This window comes from Trichoderma breve, chromosome 3, assembly GCF_028502605.1.
Source record: "Trichoderma breve strain T069 chromosome 3, whole genome shotgun sequence".
Classification (NCBI taxonomy): Eukaryota; Fungi; Ascomycota; class Sordariomycetes; order Hypocreales; family Hypocreaceae; genus Trichoderma; species Trichoderma breve.
Genome location: NC_079234.1, coordinates 1,695,700 through 1,710,031, shown reverse-complemented (window position 1 = coordinate 1,710,031; position 14,332 = coordinate 1,695,700). Strand labels below are relative to the sequence as shown.

The following is a 14,332-nucleotide window of genomic DNA, read 5'->3' as shown; positions in this document are numbered from 1 at the left end:
ACTGGGCTTTGAATTGACAGGCTATGAGTCTTGATTACATGATGTGTCCACGTACATGTACTTGCCTGTCCCTGTTGCCCTGGTACAACATCATCCTCCCATCTTACGAGGACATCGAATCCAATCCCTTTCAGCTGCTGTGATCCGGTCGAGTATGTGCAATGCTTGGCACAAAGGTGGCAGTACAGAAGATTGATACGAGGGTCCTGTGAGCGGATTAGTATTCAATTCAATGATTCGATCAATCAGCGTCTTTCCCCTATCCTTGTTCGACAGAGGTTTTACTCTAGTTGCTGCGCGTTGCAGCTGAAGAGGCATAACCCCCCATGCCATTTACGCATTCGTGCTACTAATACAGACGCCACCACGAACAGAGCAGAACAAAACAGGACCGGACAATGGACATCAAATGACATGGGTTCTAATTATATCCTCCAGACCCACGAGCCACGGCGATTTTGGGGCTTTGGGATCCTAGCGCCCACCCGCTGGTAGGACTTTAACCATCCTGGGCAAGCCCTGCGGCTCTGTGGGTGGGTTTTGGATGGAGAGCTGCTGGCAGCCTCGGATGCGAGTGGTGTAAGATTCTGTTCCTAGCAGGCAGAAAGGCCGGGAAAAAAGGAAAATGGAAGCGGGCGAGAAAATTATGGACAAGACAAGAACGGGCTCACTCAGCCCTGTGAGCAGCCTTTTCCCGCCGGGGGACCGTGGCCTTGGCACACTTCAGCGTTGATATCTGCAAAAGTCCGTTCATGGCTTGAAGCCGGACTGCCTGGATCACCTCTCGTCTCTCTCATTCTGGGTCATTTCATTCCATCGGCTGTTGAAACTATTGAACTATTGAACAAGCCAGCCAGTCCGTCACCTGAACTGCCAGCACTAGCAGAAGCAGGGCCCGTCCGTGCCCACGGCCTGTCAAACTTGTCAAATCACTCAAACCAAACCATCCATCTTCGCTGACCGGGACAAGGAAGCCTCTGCATCCTCGTGTCGCGCTACCCCGGCTGTCCAGCCTTTTGAAGAGCGGGCATTGGCCGCAGAAGAGGCCCTTTTTAAAATTGAGCGACAAAAAGGTTGCGACTGGTGTCTTTTCTCCTCTCTCGACTATCTTTTTTGTTTCTTGGATTGGACACAGCCTTAGTATCCCCGGCCGCACGCAACAAACTCGCGCATCTTCTCAGCTGTTCTCTGGCTTGTAACCAGACGTCTAGCACAGCACAGCACGCACTACTACCTTAGGCACAGGTACAGGTAAGGTCAGGTAATCTACACAGCCTCACTGCTCCCCCGCCGCCTCGAGTCTAAGCCCGGGAACTCGACAAGGAACAGCAACAAACAAACTCAGCCCTTTTTGTTTTGTGTCCAGCAAGAGGAGGGGAAAACAGGAAATTGAATTTGACGTGCAGGACAGCGTCGAGGCTAGAGGGCATAGTACGGAGTACATACAGCACAAGCACAAGCACAAGCCAAACCTGATCTTACAGTACAGCGGGCTCAGGCAAAGCGCAAGCGGTTGGGTCCCCCCCTTTAACACGCCTAAGCCGCATAGGCGAGGCCAGCTCATCAGATTGGATCATCGGCGCCAAAAATAAACCTGCGCAACTCGACCCAGGTCATCAATCAGTCAATCGCTACTGAGGAAGGATGCCCAGCTTCAGAGGCCTGGGCAAGCACAGCAACCGTTCGCAGCACGCGGTTGCCGAGGCGTCGCCACAACAGCAGCAGCAGCAACTACAACAGCAGCAGCAGTCCGGAGCTGTGTCTCAACAACCTACAAGAGCACCACCGGCGCCGGCTGAGGCAGATTTGCAGCACCCGCCGCACCCCGACGCGACCCCTCAGTCAGCCTTGCGGACGAGTGCCCTCAGCTCCAGCGAGTCGTTTAACGTGACGCAGCAGCAGCAGCAGCAACAGCAGCAACAACAACAGCTTCAGCTTCAGCAGCAATTGCAAGCTCAGCAACAGTCCGGAGCAGTTGGTGCTGGTCCGGCTCTCCTGTTTCACTCGGGCTCGTCCGGCGTCGGCCCCTCGCCTGTGCCTGTGCAGAACCCCGCCGTCATTGGGCCAGCGCCCGCTTTTGATGGCCGCCAGCAGCTCCAGCAGCTCCAGCAACAGCATCAGCTGAATCAACAGCCTCAAATTCAACCTCAACTCCAGCATCAGCAGCCGCATCAACAGCCGCAACCTTTACCGCCGCAGCAGAGCACGGGCAAGCTGCAGAAGCAACAGCCGCCGCCACCACAGCAGCAGCAGCAGCAGCCCCCCGGCGATTTTGCTGAAGCCGCCTCCGCCGTCCGCCAGAGTCAGCGCTACAGCGCATCGCTCCACCACCTCTTCAACGTCTCGCAGACGTCACTCAACGAACTGACGGGCCATCACCAGGGCCAGGCCGCCGCCTCTGCTTCAGCCTCTCAAGCCTCGCAAGGCTCTGCCCCCGAGAAGCGATCGGCACGCAAGATCATCAAGGGTATCTTCTCCGGCCGCAACAACCACGACAACCACCGCGACGCCCCCGCAGCAGCTCAGTCTTACGACAACACCGTTGGACTCGCCCGCAGGCCGTCCAAGCGCATCAGTCACAGCAACCCGCCCAACGTCAAGACGGGACTCTCGCCCCAGCCAGACCGCGACTGGCACACGCCCAACTCGTCCGTCCACCAGACATCGCCGCTGCAAGGAGTGGGCGAGGCTGAAGAGTACGGTTACGATCACGACCAGGCCCGCCTCCAGCACGACCCCCGACTATCCGTGCCGCCCATCAACACCATCCGTGAGGGGCACGCCGACGAGATACAATCGCCCTACGACGACTATCACCACTCGCAGCAGCAGATCCCGCCGCCGCCTCAGCTGCAGCAGCCCCAGTCCGCTCACCCACAGGTGCTTGCATCTCAGGAATCCCTGCAACAGCAGCAGTTTGAGTTTCAGCAACAGCAGCAGCAACAGCAGCAACAACAGTTTGAGTTGCAGATACAGCAGCAGCAGCATCAGCAGCTTCAGTACGATCCCCAGCAGGCCATCTACGATCAGCAGGGCCACCCTCAGCAACAGCAGCAGCAATTGCCACAGGCCCCCCAGCAGTATTACACCGCCAGCTCACCGCAAGATCAATATCAGCAGACGACAGACCCTCGCATTGTCACTACGCATCTAGGCCAACAGCAGCTGCACCAGCAGCAGAACCCAGAAACCATCTCTCAGCTCTCACGCGAGTCACCAGCCCCCGATTCGGACCAGCGATCGCTCAACCAACAGCTGGAGCAGCAACCGTCACCTGCCGTCCATTACTCTGTGCCGGCACAAGAATCCGTGTCTAGCATCACTCTGCCTCCCGTCCAGCCCACGAACCAGCAGCAGCAGCAGCAACTCTCGCAACCTGCCATGGCACCGCCCGGAGGAGGCGCACCTACGAACCGTGCTGACAAGGCCCTTCCTGGCGCACCCCCTGGATATCGCCACACTCACACCAACTCCAACATGACCTCGGTACCCGGCGCACCTCTCCAGCCCGGCCAACAGCCTGCTGGAGCTGCCGCCGGTGCTGCCGCCGCCGGTGCCGCTGGCGGTGCGGGTGCTCCCCCGCGGTATGAAGCGGCGACTGGCGATCAAGGCCGGAATAGTCCTCAGCCTTCGACTCACGAGCGCGACAATGCCGAATCGGAAAAGGCATTTAAAGAACTACGTTTGTCTCCTATTTCCTTTACTCTCTCCCCTCTCGCCTCTGTTTACGACTCATGGGGATGATGTAGGTTATCCAAGTAAGGTGTACAGCTAACGTTGCTCGTTTTTACAGTCACAAAGTATAAGAACGTGAAGCGCCTCTACTTTGATGGCAAGTCCCAGATCGAACAGCTTAATGGCCAGATTGAGCATCTGCAGAATGCCGTCGCCAACCAGCGCATGTCGCAATCGCGGACCGCCCTCGACGACAACGAGTACGTCAACAGGTTCAACCGACTTAACGGCGCTATCAACAACCTGTCGTTCAACATCCGCAAGGACTGGCGACGCCTGCCCCAGTGGCTGGAGAAAGTTGTCAGCCCCGATGCCCTCAAGACGGGTAAGCAGGAGATGACTGCGGTGGGTAGAGCTGTCATCACCAAGTGGATAGTGGACGAGGTCTTCAACAAGTGCTTCCACCCAGACTTGGATGCCGCCTTTAGCAGCCAGCTCAAGGAGATTGAGCTCCACATCCGAGGCAATGCGTACACCATGCACAGCCAGGAGGAGTTTGACGCGCTGACGACCAAGGTGGTCAACTGGCGGATGGCGACGCTGGACGGGCTGCAGCACAAGCTCAACTCGACAACAGCGGGAGACAACCGCGCAGGGCTGATTGCCAAGATGACCACCAACCTGGCCGCGCACCTGTACCAGTTCCTCATTGAGCCGCCGCCGGCCGGAGTCGAAGGTAGCACCTCGATGATTGTGGAGCTGGCCATAGGCATTGCTGCCAACTTGCCGCGAGAGAGCCGAGACGTGACCATCATGTATCCTCTGCCGGGAGACGTGATGCAGGCGGGCTTCATGGAAGTCGAAAAGGGAGGACTGCCTTCTCTCGATGGTCAGAAGGAAGAGGCCAAGGTGGATGCCGATGCAGACAAGGATAAGAGCAGCAGCAGCAGCGGAGATTCAAGCAAGGCCGGTAAGTTATTATGTTTCATCCTTTTTGTATGAACTTTTTGCTAACTTGTTGACTAAAAAGGATTCCCCAAAGATTCCGGCCGCGTGCGATTTGCAGGATTTGTGGCCATTGAAGTAAGAGGGCGACAGGTGTTGATGAAGGCGCCGGTATGGACATTGTAGAGGGCGGAACAGGGCGGTGACAAGAGCGCATCATGTGTATTGTGATGAGGGCGAAATGACACCCCTTTATTTCCCCTCGGTTTATTTTTTTCCTTTTCCTTTTTTATTTATTCACTTCTTCTCTACGGAGGCTGGTATTGATGACCGAAATGGATATATTGTTCCTCTTCCTCCTTTAATTACCTCTCTTGGCCTGTGGATGGTGAGAGAGACTGTTACCTTATTGTCTGTTTACTTGGTTATGGACTTGTATGACGATTGGCATGAGGGCATGTTGAAGCGAAGCGAGGCGAGGCTGAGCTGTGTTTTGTAAATAGACTTGGGGGGCCGTCTGAGGAAAGAAGAAAAAAGCTAGACGGACGGTCCTGAGAGGCTATTAGAGTAGATGATGAGAGATGATTGCTACGCCATTTGTCGTGGAAGCTGTGGTGAGGTGATGTCTAGACTGATGAGGGTGAAGCGTTGGTTTAGGGGGGAGGTTGTGGTTAGCATGACTAAGAGCGGTAGTTAGTATAATATTCTTTTTGACAACGTCGGGTTGAAATAACTGCAGGGCTGGTTATTGACTTCAATCAGTTGCTCACTGCCTTGTTTCAGCGTGTATTCAAGTGTTTTAACAGCTGGAGGGCTGTATTGACCACCTGGGCACCTCTGTAACTTTCCTCACGTGGTACAATACCTCGATTAGCAGGCATCTTGCACAGTTTAGCAGCATCTGATCTTCTATGTATAGGTAATTTCCATCAGCTCTCTCGCTTCAAAATGCTTGATCTGACTTTGTGCCAAGGTATGGAGGAAATTTGAGGCCCAGAGGCATTCGGAAAGGCTGGCAAGTCCAATTCTAAATCTAGCAAGCTATGCACCCTCCCAAATACAATTGAAGCTATTGCCCGCAACTAAACAAAAGGATGAGGCCTCGGGAAAGGGCCAACAGCAGGCAGAACTACAAGATGCGACCTATTGAAGGCCACCCAGGTCAATGGGTGTGTTGGGAAACTCCCATTTCGTTTCATCAGGCGCCAAGGCAGAGCTATCTATGAGGCCTCACAATTGTTTTTTTATCAGCGGCATTCTCACGAGCCAGGCCAGATCATTTTGGACAAGAGCATAGATGCTGGTGATGCGTGGCTCGCGATTGCTGCGCTGAAATATATGCCAGTTAATTCGTCCTCCTGTTGGGTCTCTTATTCACCTTGACTGACATCTTAACGTTCAAACGCACATTAAGCCGCGAGAAGCTACCATGGCGCCTCTTGGCTGGATCGCCACCACTGCAGGCCGCTATTTGGTTACCGCGAGCTCTGGCATTTCTATCTACCCACTCGTCCGTGATGGAGCCCGCAAACTAGCTGGTGATGCGAGATGGGCATACGACTACTTCACAAGCTCTGCGACTGAGAGCTCAGCACCTCCTGCCGCAACACTACCTACACAAGCACCCCCATCTACTTGGGTTCTGAGTGAAAGGGGTGGTATTGGGAATCAGATGCAGAGTCTCTTCTCTGCTACAACAATCGTTCTTGAAATCATAAAGATGTATCAGGCAGAGCAGATTAGGAGAGAGCTCAAGGGTATTGCAGACCAGCTCAGGATCCATAATAACCTTGTTGCGGGAGGAGGCGGCGGCCCAGATGGATTCGCTCGAAATGTTCTTGACTTCTTCAACCTCAAGGTGGCAGAGTATACTCGTACGGATGATGACAGAAAGCACCGCTTCGGAAAGTACCGCTTCAAACAGCACCGCCTCAGAAAGCACCGCTTCAGACAGCACCGCTTCTTCATCTACCATCCCGATACGCATTGGCACGGTGCCTTTGCTAGAATACGTCACGAGTCTGGATCTAAACAACCGCTTTTGTTGGGTCTTAGTAACGACCTCTTTGCAATATTCAGGTTAATGCTCTGTGCCCGAGTTGCTCTAGAAGCAGAAGCCGGGGACGGTGCTAGGAATATCACATTTCATCTTCTCATACCCTCATACTGCACGCTGGTCATCCCTCGTTCCTTTGTCATCCTTGGGAATCTATTTCCCTTGACCATCGATGGCCAGATAGCACAAGGGGAATGCCTGGTCTGGCTGAATCTTCCTCGAAGGGATGGGTATGACCGGCCAGTACTAAACAATGTCGGCAACTTGGACGATTTGCCCGAATCCAGCTGGAAAGATCTCGCAGTAACTAGTGCTACAATAACTACGGCTACGGCTACATGGATGGTTGCTACTCCAATCGCTGTAGAGGCAGTGGCCATTGCATGCCCTCCCTTGGCCGTGCCTATTTTCCTCGCTTGCGCCGTTGGCACAGCATTAGCAACAACCTCGGTGGCGACGGCAGTAGAGAGCGCATGGGAAGAACCACCACCAGCATTTCTTGGCTAGTTCATGAGATACAACCTTTTTTCCTGTAGAGTGTGATCGTCTTGGTTGTAATCGCATTCTGCAACATACGTATGGAGACACTAGATGTTTATGATGCAAGCATGGATATACTGGGGGCTGAATGTAGTATAAGTGTGCAGAGGTAAACAAGAAATGGCATGCCTCTCTGTTATAGTATCCATCTTATACCAATGAATGACGATATCTTCGAAGAACAAACTCAGCGGGGGTAGTAAATGCAAGCTATAGGGGCCTAAAAGAGGATATTGTTCGATATAAGGTACTATATTCAACAAACCTTTACCTGAGCGACACCTATTTCGCCTCTCAGTGTAATATTTTCATTCTTTTTTTTTTCATTTTTTTTTTTTTTCACTCTTTTTTTCTTCCTTGCCTCTTTCGGCATTGATTTTTGTTCCCCATTCTGATCAAGTCGATGCGATGAAACTATGGGGAAAAGAGTCACCGCACCCTGTTCTGTGGCAATGCACGATTCCAATCTCAACCTTGAATGTTGAGTCACAGCTTCAGGGTCTTGGCTTAGTTGGGACTGAAGTACCCTTGGTGGCGCGGAATGACCCGGCAGGTACTTTTGGCCCCTAAAAGCTGGACTGAGTCATCGAGGGCTCGAATTGATTTGACATCAAATCCTAATTGTTTACTGCGGGTTGGCTGTGTCAGTTTTCAGCGCTATGCTGCTTGTGAGCAGATTGTGACTCTTCTTTTTCCTATTTTGTCTTTTTTAATTATTATTTTTCTGTAATTCTTTTTTATCTTGAATCGTTGCTTTTGTTTCTGGGGCGCGGAATGGAGCATGAGATTACCTAGTAGCTGAGATGAGATGAGGCTTTGCTGCAAGGCGAATCACACAGGCTGTTTTTTCAGCGGCCTGTTACACTGAAAGAGAGATAGAGTCATCGCTAGGCGCTGAAGGATTGCATGTACAGGTACAGGTACCTCAGTGCTCGCTGGTACTTAAAAGGCGCTGAGAAACCACTGCCTTAGTCCGTCTCCCCTCTTCCACTTCATTCCCATTCCGGCAGAAAAAAAAAACTTGATCCGCGGGGCACTTTGCTTGCATCAGCAGTCTTTTTTTTTAGCGGGTTTAGCATTTGAGCTTTTCTTTTCTTTCCTTACATCGACATACAGACAAAAAAGACAAGCTTCTTTAGATTCGAAGCTTTCTTTAATTCTTTAATTGTTTTATTAAACACCGTCACTATTCTACCGATTCAGAACTGTGTTGTTGATACTACAAGCATCATGGCTGTTCGTGCTCAGTTTGAGAACTCTAACGAGTATGTTTTTTCTTCGTCTTGTGATTGATAGAGGGGGAGGGGGAAGAAGACGGAACGAGGAGGGATCTTGAGCTTTTGTCGACCTGGATCGGATTGCTTTGGGATTTCCCTGGTTCTCTCCCTCTTCCTCTCTTTCTTCAACTATTGGATATCCGGACTTTGACTGACTCTGGTGGTTTTCTGCAGGGTTGGCGTCTTTGCGACGTTGACAAATTCATACGCCCTGGTGGCTCTCGGCGCCAGCGAGAACTTTTACAGGTAAATCAAATACCATAACCAGCAGCGATGGTAACAAGCCCTAACGAGATATCTCGCAGTGTCTTCGAGGCTGAGCTCCAGGACGTCATCCCCATTGTGCGCACCACCATCGCCGGCACGCGCATTATCGGACGCCTCACGGCCGGCAACCGCAAGGGCCTTTTGGTGCCCACGACGACTTCGGACCAGGAGCTGCAGCACCTGCGCAACTCGCTGCCCGACTCGGTGCGCATCCAGCGCATCGAGGAGCGTCTGTCGGCCCTAGGCAACGTCATTGCCACCAATGACCACATTGCCCTGGTCCACCCGGATCTGGAGCGCGAAACGGAGGAGATTATCGCCGACGTGCTAGGCGTCGAAGTGTTTCGCCAGACCGTCGCCGACAACGTCCTTGTCGGTAGCTACATGAGCATTTCCAACCAGGGCGGCCTGGTGCACCCCAAGACGACCATCCAGGACCAGGACGAGCTGTCCAGTCTGCTGCAGATTCCCCTGGTGGCCGGCAGTGTCAACCGAGGCAGCAACGTCGTGGGCGCCGGCATGGTGGTCAACGACTGGATGGCCGTCACCGGACTCGACACCACGTCTACCGAGTTGAGCGTCATCGAGAGCGTCTTTAGACTCGGCGAAGGCCAGGGCCCCAGCAACATCAACACCACAATGAAAGACACCATGGTGGAGAGCTTCTACTAAGCGGTTTCTTCTGTCTTTTTGGTGGTTATACTCCTTACTTGATGTTGTTTTTTACTTGTTTTGGGATTGTTTGAACAAACCGACACAGGCATGGTGTTGATGGGAACCCATTTTGTTTGCTTTCTTTACGAAACCGTCTTTTTCTTTATATATCTATGTTGGAAGAAAAAAGAAAAAGACGGGAAACCGAACGGGATGACGGCAGTCACTCGTGGGCGCGCGAGATATGCTGGTCATGCATGGGAGGCGTTTGAGTGTACATTTACTTTTTCACTACCCTTTTTTTGCCTTTTTTTTTCTTTTCACACTTGATATTGGATCTGGTGTGTAGCTATATAATGGCTACCTACTACATACAGAGAGAGGAAGAGGCCTGAATCAATAGATGAAACTGGACTGTTTCTTGTGTAATCGATGTCTCTGGACCATATTTTCTTTGTGAACGTACTTGACTGTAATTGCCATATCCTGGAACAAACCATGGACATGTCATTATTATATCGGCGAGACTTATAGCCATCTTCCTTTTATCTGCTTGTTACTGAATTATCATCCAATCCAATATCAAATGCGATTCTGACGCAAGTTTGCAGCTGAGGCAATGCCCCTCACCCAGCGACACTCACCGCCTACCACATCCAACCCGCCCCAATTAGACTGGCTGCAGGCACTTTGCAATACTTTAGCTGCCCCTCCATATGCTATCGACATACAATCTTTTGCTAGTATAATTATTTCACATCACTTCCCATTCAAGCATCTTTTCAACAGCCTCGTCTTTTTTAGAATCAGTTCCCCAGATACAATGGCGTCAAGTAAACCAGCCCATCTCGACCCCTCCGAGCTCGGTACCAAAGAATAGCAAGTTTCCCCTCCTCCCACTCCCCCCTACTCTCTTATATATCACAACTCGATATAAAAAAACCCCCCATCACCATATCACATCATATCCTAACATTGTTCACTCCGCAGCTGGGACAAGCTCTACACCAACGAACTCACAAACCACGCCGCCAACCCCTCCGACACCGGCACAAACTGGTTCGACGACTCCGACGCCGAGGGCCGCATCGTCGCCTTCCTCGACGCCCTCACCGAAGACGACCAGGATATTCTTGAGAAGCCGCTGTCTAAAGAGGATGCTGCCCTGATGGATCTCGGGTGCGGTAATGGCGAGTTACTGTTTGCGCTGAGGGACGACGGGTGGGAAGGGCAGATGCTGGGCGTGGATTACAGTGCGCAGAGCGTTGCGCTGGCGAAGAGAATTGGCGAGACGAGGGACGCTCAAGAAGAAGAAGAAACCGAGGGAAAAGAAGAAGCAGAAAAGACTTCATCAGTCCGTTTTCTGGAATGGGACCTCCTCGCCGGCCCTCTCTCCCCCTCCGACGCATCCTCCCCGCTATCCTTTGCGCCCTCCCAAGAAACCCTCTTCGACATCATCCTCGACAAGGGCACCTTTGACGCAATCAGCCTCTCCGCAGGCCTCTCCTCCGACCCAAACGCAAACCCCTGCGAGACGTACCGCAAGCGCCTCCTGCAGCTTCTCAACCCCCACGGCGGCGTGTTTCTCGTCACGAGTTGTAACTGGACGGAGCCTGAGCTGCGGAGCTGGTTCGAGGAGGATGAGGATGGGGAGCTGCGCGTCGTGGGAAGGGTTGAGTATCCGACGTTTACATTTGGAGGGGTCAAGGGCCAGACGATTACGACATTGTGTTTTAGGAGAGGGGTGGTTGGGAGCGAGTGATTTGTTTTGATAAAAATGATACCATGTGGTGATTGATATAAAAGATGTAGAAGAGGAGGGGGAGCTTTAGACTAGATTTGCATATATCTGTATAGCTTGAATTCCTTGGATAAGATGAATAGCATGCTCAGTCGAGTAAGAAACCATGGGCAAACATACAGCACGAATTACATCACCGAAGAACTACGGATGATTTATAAAAAGAAAAAAACGGCATGTTCGTTTACCTTAGCCCCCTACATTACACCTCTCGAGTCTACAAAGAATGCTTCCACCTTTATGCTGCCCATTATCCACTACCTGATTTAGTTCTTTTTTTTTCCCCTCTTGTTTTCTTTCTCCCCTTGTCTGCCTTGCTGCCCCCTCCCCTATCCATCAATCCATCCATTCGCCCTCAGTCGACATTGCCTCTGTGATTCGTTGCATCAAAACTTGTACTCTCTCACGCCACAGCTTGTCCAAGGATATAGGACTCAAAAACAGAAAATTGTAAAATTAAAAAAAAAAACCTTTCGAAACGCAGAGACCAAAAGCCGCTGCAGCACAGACAGGGACAAGGGACAAAATCATTGCTTCATTACGGGTTTTCTCATCTATGGTGAAGTATTCATGGGCTCTCCGCCTCCTGACGCTCCGGTTCCTGAAGCCTCGGCGACCGCCTGTGTCGCGTAGTAACGGACATCCACATCGTCATCCTTCTGCAGCTTGGTTAGGTTCGGGACGATGCGCTGCTGAATCAGCTCCTGGCCCCGAGGCGAAGGCGTTGTCGGTGCAGCCCCGGCTCCCTGTTGCTCGATTGTGTAGAGGGTGCCCTGTTCCGGCAGGCGCTGCAGGGCGTTGATGAGGACCGAGTACGTCTTTGCCACGTTGAATCGGATGTTGGGAATGTCGTCTTCGGTCATCTTGTCGAGCATGGGGAGAATCGACTTGGAGATGACATCTATGCTAACTACAGAGGCCAGCGTCTGTACCCAGGGAAATAAGACAAAAGCTGGTTAGTCACTGATCATAGGCATGGCTACAATATGATAAAAGTCGAAACTTACCGAGATGGCAAAACAAGTGGTCATCCGGTACAGGTAGTTGGGGTGGTTGCCCATTGTCATGACCTTAGGAATGATGGCCTCGCTTGCCCACTCCACGCCAAAGACCTCTGTCAGCTTTCGCAGGTTGTGCGTAGCAGCCTCACGAATGGAGAAGACAGTGTCGCCGAGCCATCCCATGCACAGGTTGCTGAGCTTCTCGTCGAAGAACTTGACGCCCAGCTGGCTAGCCAACAGAGGGATGTACTCGATGATAGCAAGGCGTACACGCCACTGCTTGTCCTCAGCCAGGTTGACAATGGCGGGCAGCAGCGAGACGGACAAGGGGTCGATGCCAATGACTATTTTCCCAATGCTGTTAGCTCTACGAGGATTCCCCTGAATCACATCACAACATCATCATGCTTCGTACCTTGGTTCACCAGCTCCAGCTTGGAGATGATATGCAGCCTAACTTCGGGAAACTCATCCTTGAGCATCTGAAGAAACATGGGTAGAAGATGGTCAATCGTCCTACAAACATACGTGTTAACCATGCAACATTCCAAGGGGCTTGTGTAGATACATACTCTTGCTTGCCCAGTATAGGGGCGAGGCCGCTGATCTGGGTTCCGAGAGCGGCACGCACGTGCTGGGATGTGTCTGAGACGAGATCCTCGACGCTGCTCATGATGTCGTTGAGAAGTGTCTGGCGGTCCACCAGGCCACAGAAGCCGGGGATCTGACCAGCAATTGCTGTCCGGACTTCAGCCTCGTTATCCTTAAGAAGCTTGACGAATGCGGGCACCAAATCTCTAGAAACGACTTCCTCGTCTACGGCCTTGGCAATCTGCAACGGAGGGTTAGCAACAGGAGAGTGACTGCAACGTTTCAAGCATCTTGCCACCGACCTTTTCGAACCTATCGGCAATCATGTACCTGACTCTCCAGCTCTTATCTTCAATCAGGTTTCGCAGAGAGGTCAATAGGACACCATGGCTAGCCTGCTGTTCCTTGGGCACGCCCTCGGCAATGGCGATGAGAATCTCAACAGTGAGTAATCGAACACTGTCCTGGTCGTCTGAAACGAGGTGCTGGAAGAGGGGAATCATCTCTTCAATGACAATAGCGGGGGGCATCTCCTTGACAAACTTGGCCAGGTTGGACGCGGCTTGGCGGCGGACCATGGGAGTCTCATCGTGGACCAAAAGGCCAAACTGCTGGCGAAGCTGCTCCTGGACGGGGGGAGACACCTTCTTGTAGGGAGCTGTAAAGAGACCGCAGCCAGACACCTTGGACGTAAACCAGTCTGCCTTGGCGAGTCGGATTGTGAGAGGGATGAAGAACTCCTCCACCTGTTGCGGTGAGAGCTCCTCGCAGATCTTGTTGAGAGATTCGACGGCCTAGAATTTTGCGCCGTCAGCCAAAAGCGCTCGGGCTAGCTAGCGTCATTGAGCGTCTTACCTTGTCTCGGACGACGGGCTCCTCAATGGCGGCGAGGTTCTCGAGGGGAGAGAGCAAGACGTGACCCCACGAAGGGCCTCCGACGTATTCGATGAAGTTGCCAAGCTCCTCGCTCAGGGCGACCAAGACCTCGTCTTCGTCCTCGACAGACTCTGCGTCATAACGTCAGATTAGAACCCAAAGACCAGGCAAGCAGTTGAGAAGGTGGGAGTGATGGAAATGGCAGCATGGTTATAGCAAGAATCGAGCTGTTACTGACCGTCGAGGAAGGGAATCAGTTCATCTCTTGTTCGCTCTGCGCCGAGGGCAAGAGCAATTGTGGAGAGCCGGTGAATCGCGTTGAGTCGGAGCAAAACATCGTCGTGCTAGCGAATAGCAGAGAGCCCAAAGTCAGCACCACGTCACAAGTAGAGCAAAAAAAGTTATATCCAGAAGAAGATGACGGAGTAGAAAAGAGTACTGGGCGTGATATACCTTGAGCTCGTCGATGAGCACGGCGATGGGGTAGAGCTCGTCGTTTGCGTTTGGCGCTTCAGCCATGGCGTGTCACGAGGGGGGAGGCAGAGCGGGAGATGGGCGGTGGAGAGAATAAAAATGGCGCGTTGAGCGAGTCGAATCGAGACGGTTGAAGCACCGCAGATGTAGCTGGGAATCGAGGATTGACAGGGCG

At 52.4% G+C, this 14,332-nt stretch overlaps 5 protein-coding genes across 5 annotated transcripts; 4 read left to right on the top strand and 1 right to left on the bottom strand.

Moving 5' to 3' along the window:
* Positions 1 to 1,644: 1,644 nt before the first annotated feature.
* Positions 1,645 to 4,806, top strand: T069G_04954 (uncharacterized protein; the record flags this gene model as incomplete). Its single annotated transcript, XM_056172164.1, has 3 exons — positions 1,645 to 3,682; positions 3,794 to 4,645; positions 4,706 to 4,806. The coding sequence occupies 3 exons, from the start codon at positions 1,645 to 1,647 to the stop codon at positions 4,804 to 4,806; spliced, it is 2,991 nt and encodes a 996-aa protein (XP_056029022.1).
* Positions 4,807 to 6,049: 1,243 nt separating this feature from the next.
* T069G_04953 (uncharacterized protein) lies at positions 6,050 to 7,183 on the top strand (the record flags this gene model as incomplete). Its single annotated transcript, XM_056172163.1, has 1 exon — positions 6,050 to 7,183. The coding sequence occupies one exon, from the start codon at positions 6,050 to 6,052 to the stop codon at positions 7,181 to 7,183; it is 1,134 nt and encodes a 377-aa protein (XP_056029021.1).
* Positions 7,184 to 8,446: 1,263 nt separating this feature from the next.
* On the top strand, positions 8,447 to 9,432 carry T069G_04952 (eIF-6 family domain-containing protein; the record flags this gene model as incomplete). The annotated part of the gene is made up of 3 exons (XM_056172162.1): positions 8,447 to 8,481; positions 8,668 to 8,739; positions 8,799 to 9,432. 3 exons carry the CDS (start codon positions 8,447 to 8,449, stop codon positions 9,430 to 9,432), a joined length of 741 nt encoding a protein of 246 aa, XP_056029020.1.
* An 805-nt stretch (positions 9,433 to 10,237) lies between these two features.
* T069G_04951 (methyltransferase domain-containing protein) lies at positions 10,238 to 11,176 on the top strand (the record flags this gene model as incomplete). Its single annotated transcript, XM_056172161.1, has 2 exons — positions 10,238 to 10,293; positions 10,405 to 11,176. 2 exons carry the CDS (start codon positions 10,238 to 10,240, stop codon positions 11,174 to 11,176), a joined length of 828 nt encoding a protein of 275 aa, XP_056029019.1.
* Positions 11,177 to 11,769: 593 nt separating this feature from the next.
* T069G_04950 (HEAT repeats domain-containing protein) lies at positions 11,770 to 14,202 on the bottom strand (the record flags this gene model as incomplete). Its single annotated transcript, XM_056172160.1, has 8 exons — positions 11,770 to 12,141; positions 12,223 to 12,560; positions 12,632 to 12,732; positions 12,789 to 13,048; positions 13,110 to 13,601; positions 13,663 to 13,814; positions 13,922 to 14,027; positions 14,137 to 14,202. The coding sequence occupies 8 exons, from the start codon at positions 14,200 to 14,202 to the stop codon at positions 11,770 to 11,772; spliced, it is 1,887 nt and encodes a 628-aa protein (XP_056029018.1).
* Positions 14,203 to 14,332: the final 130 nt, after the last annotated feature.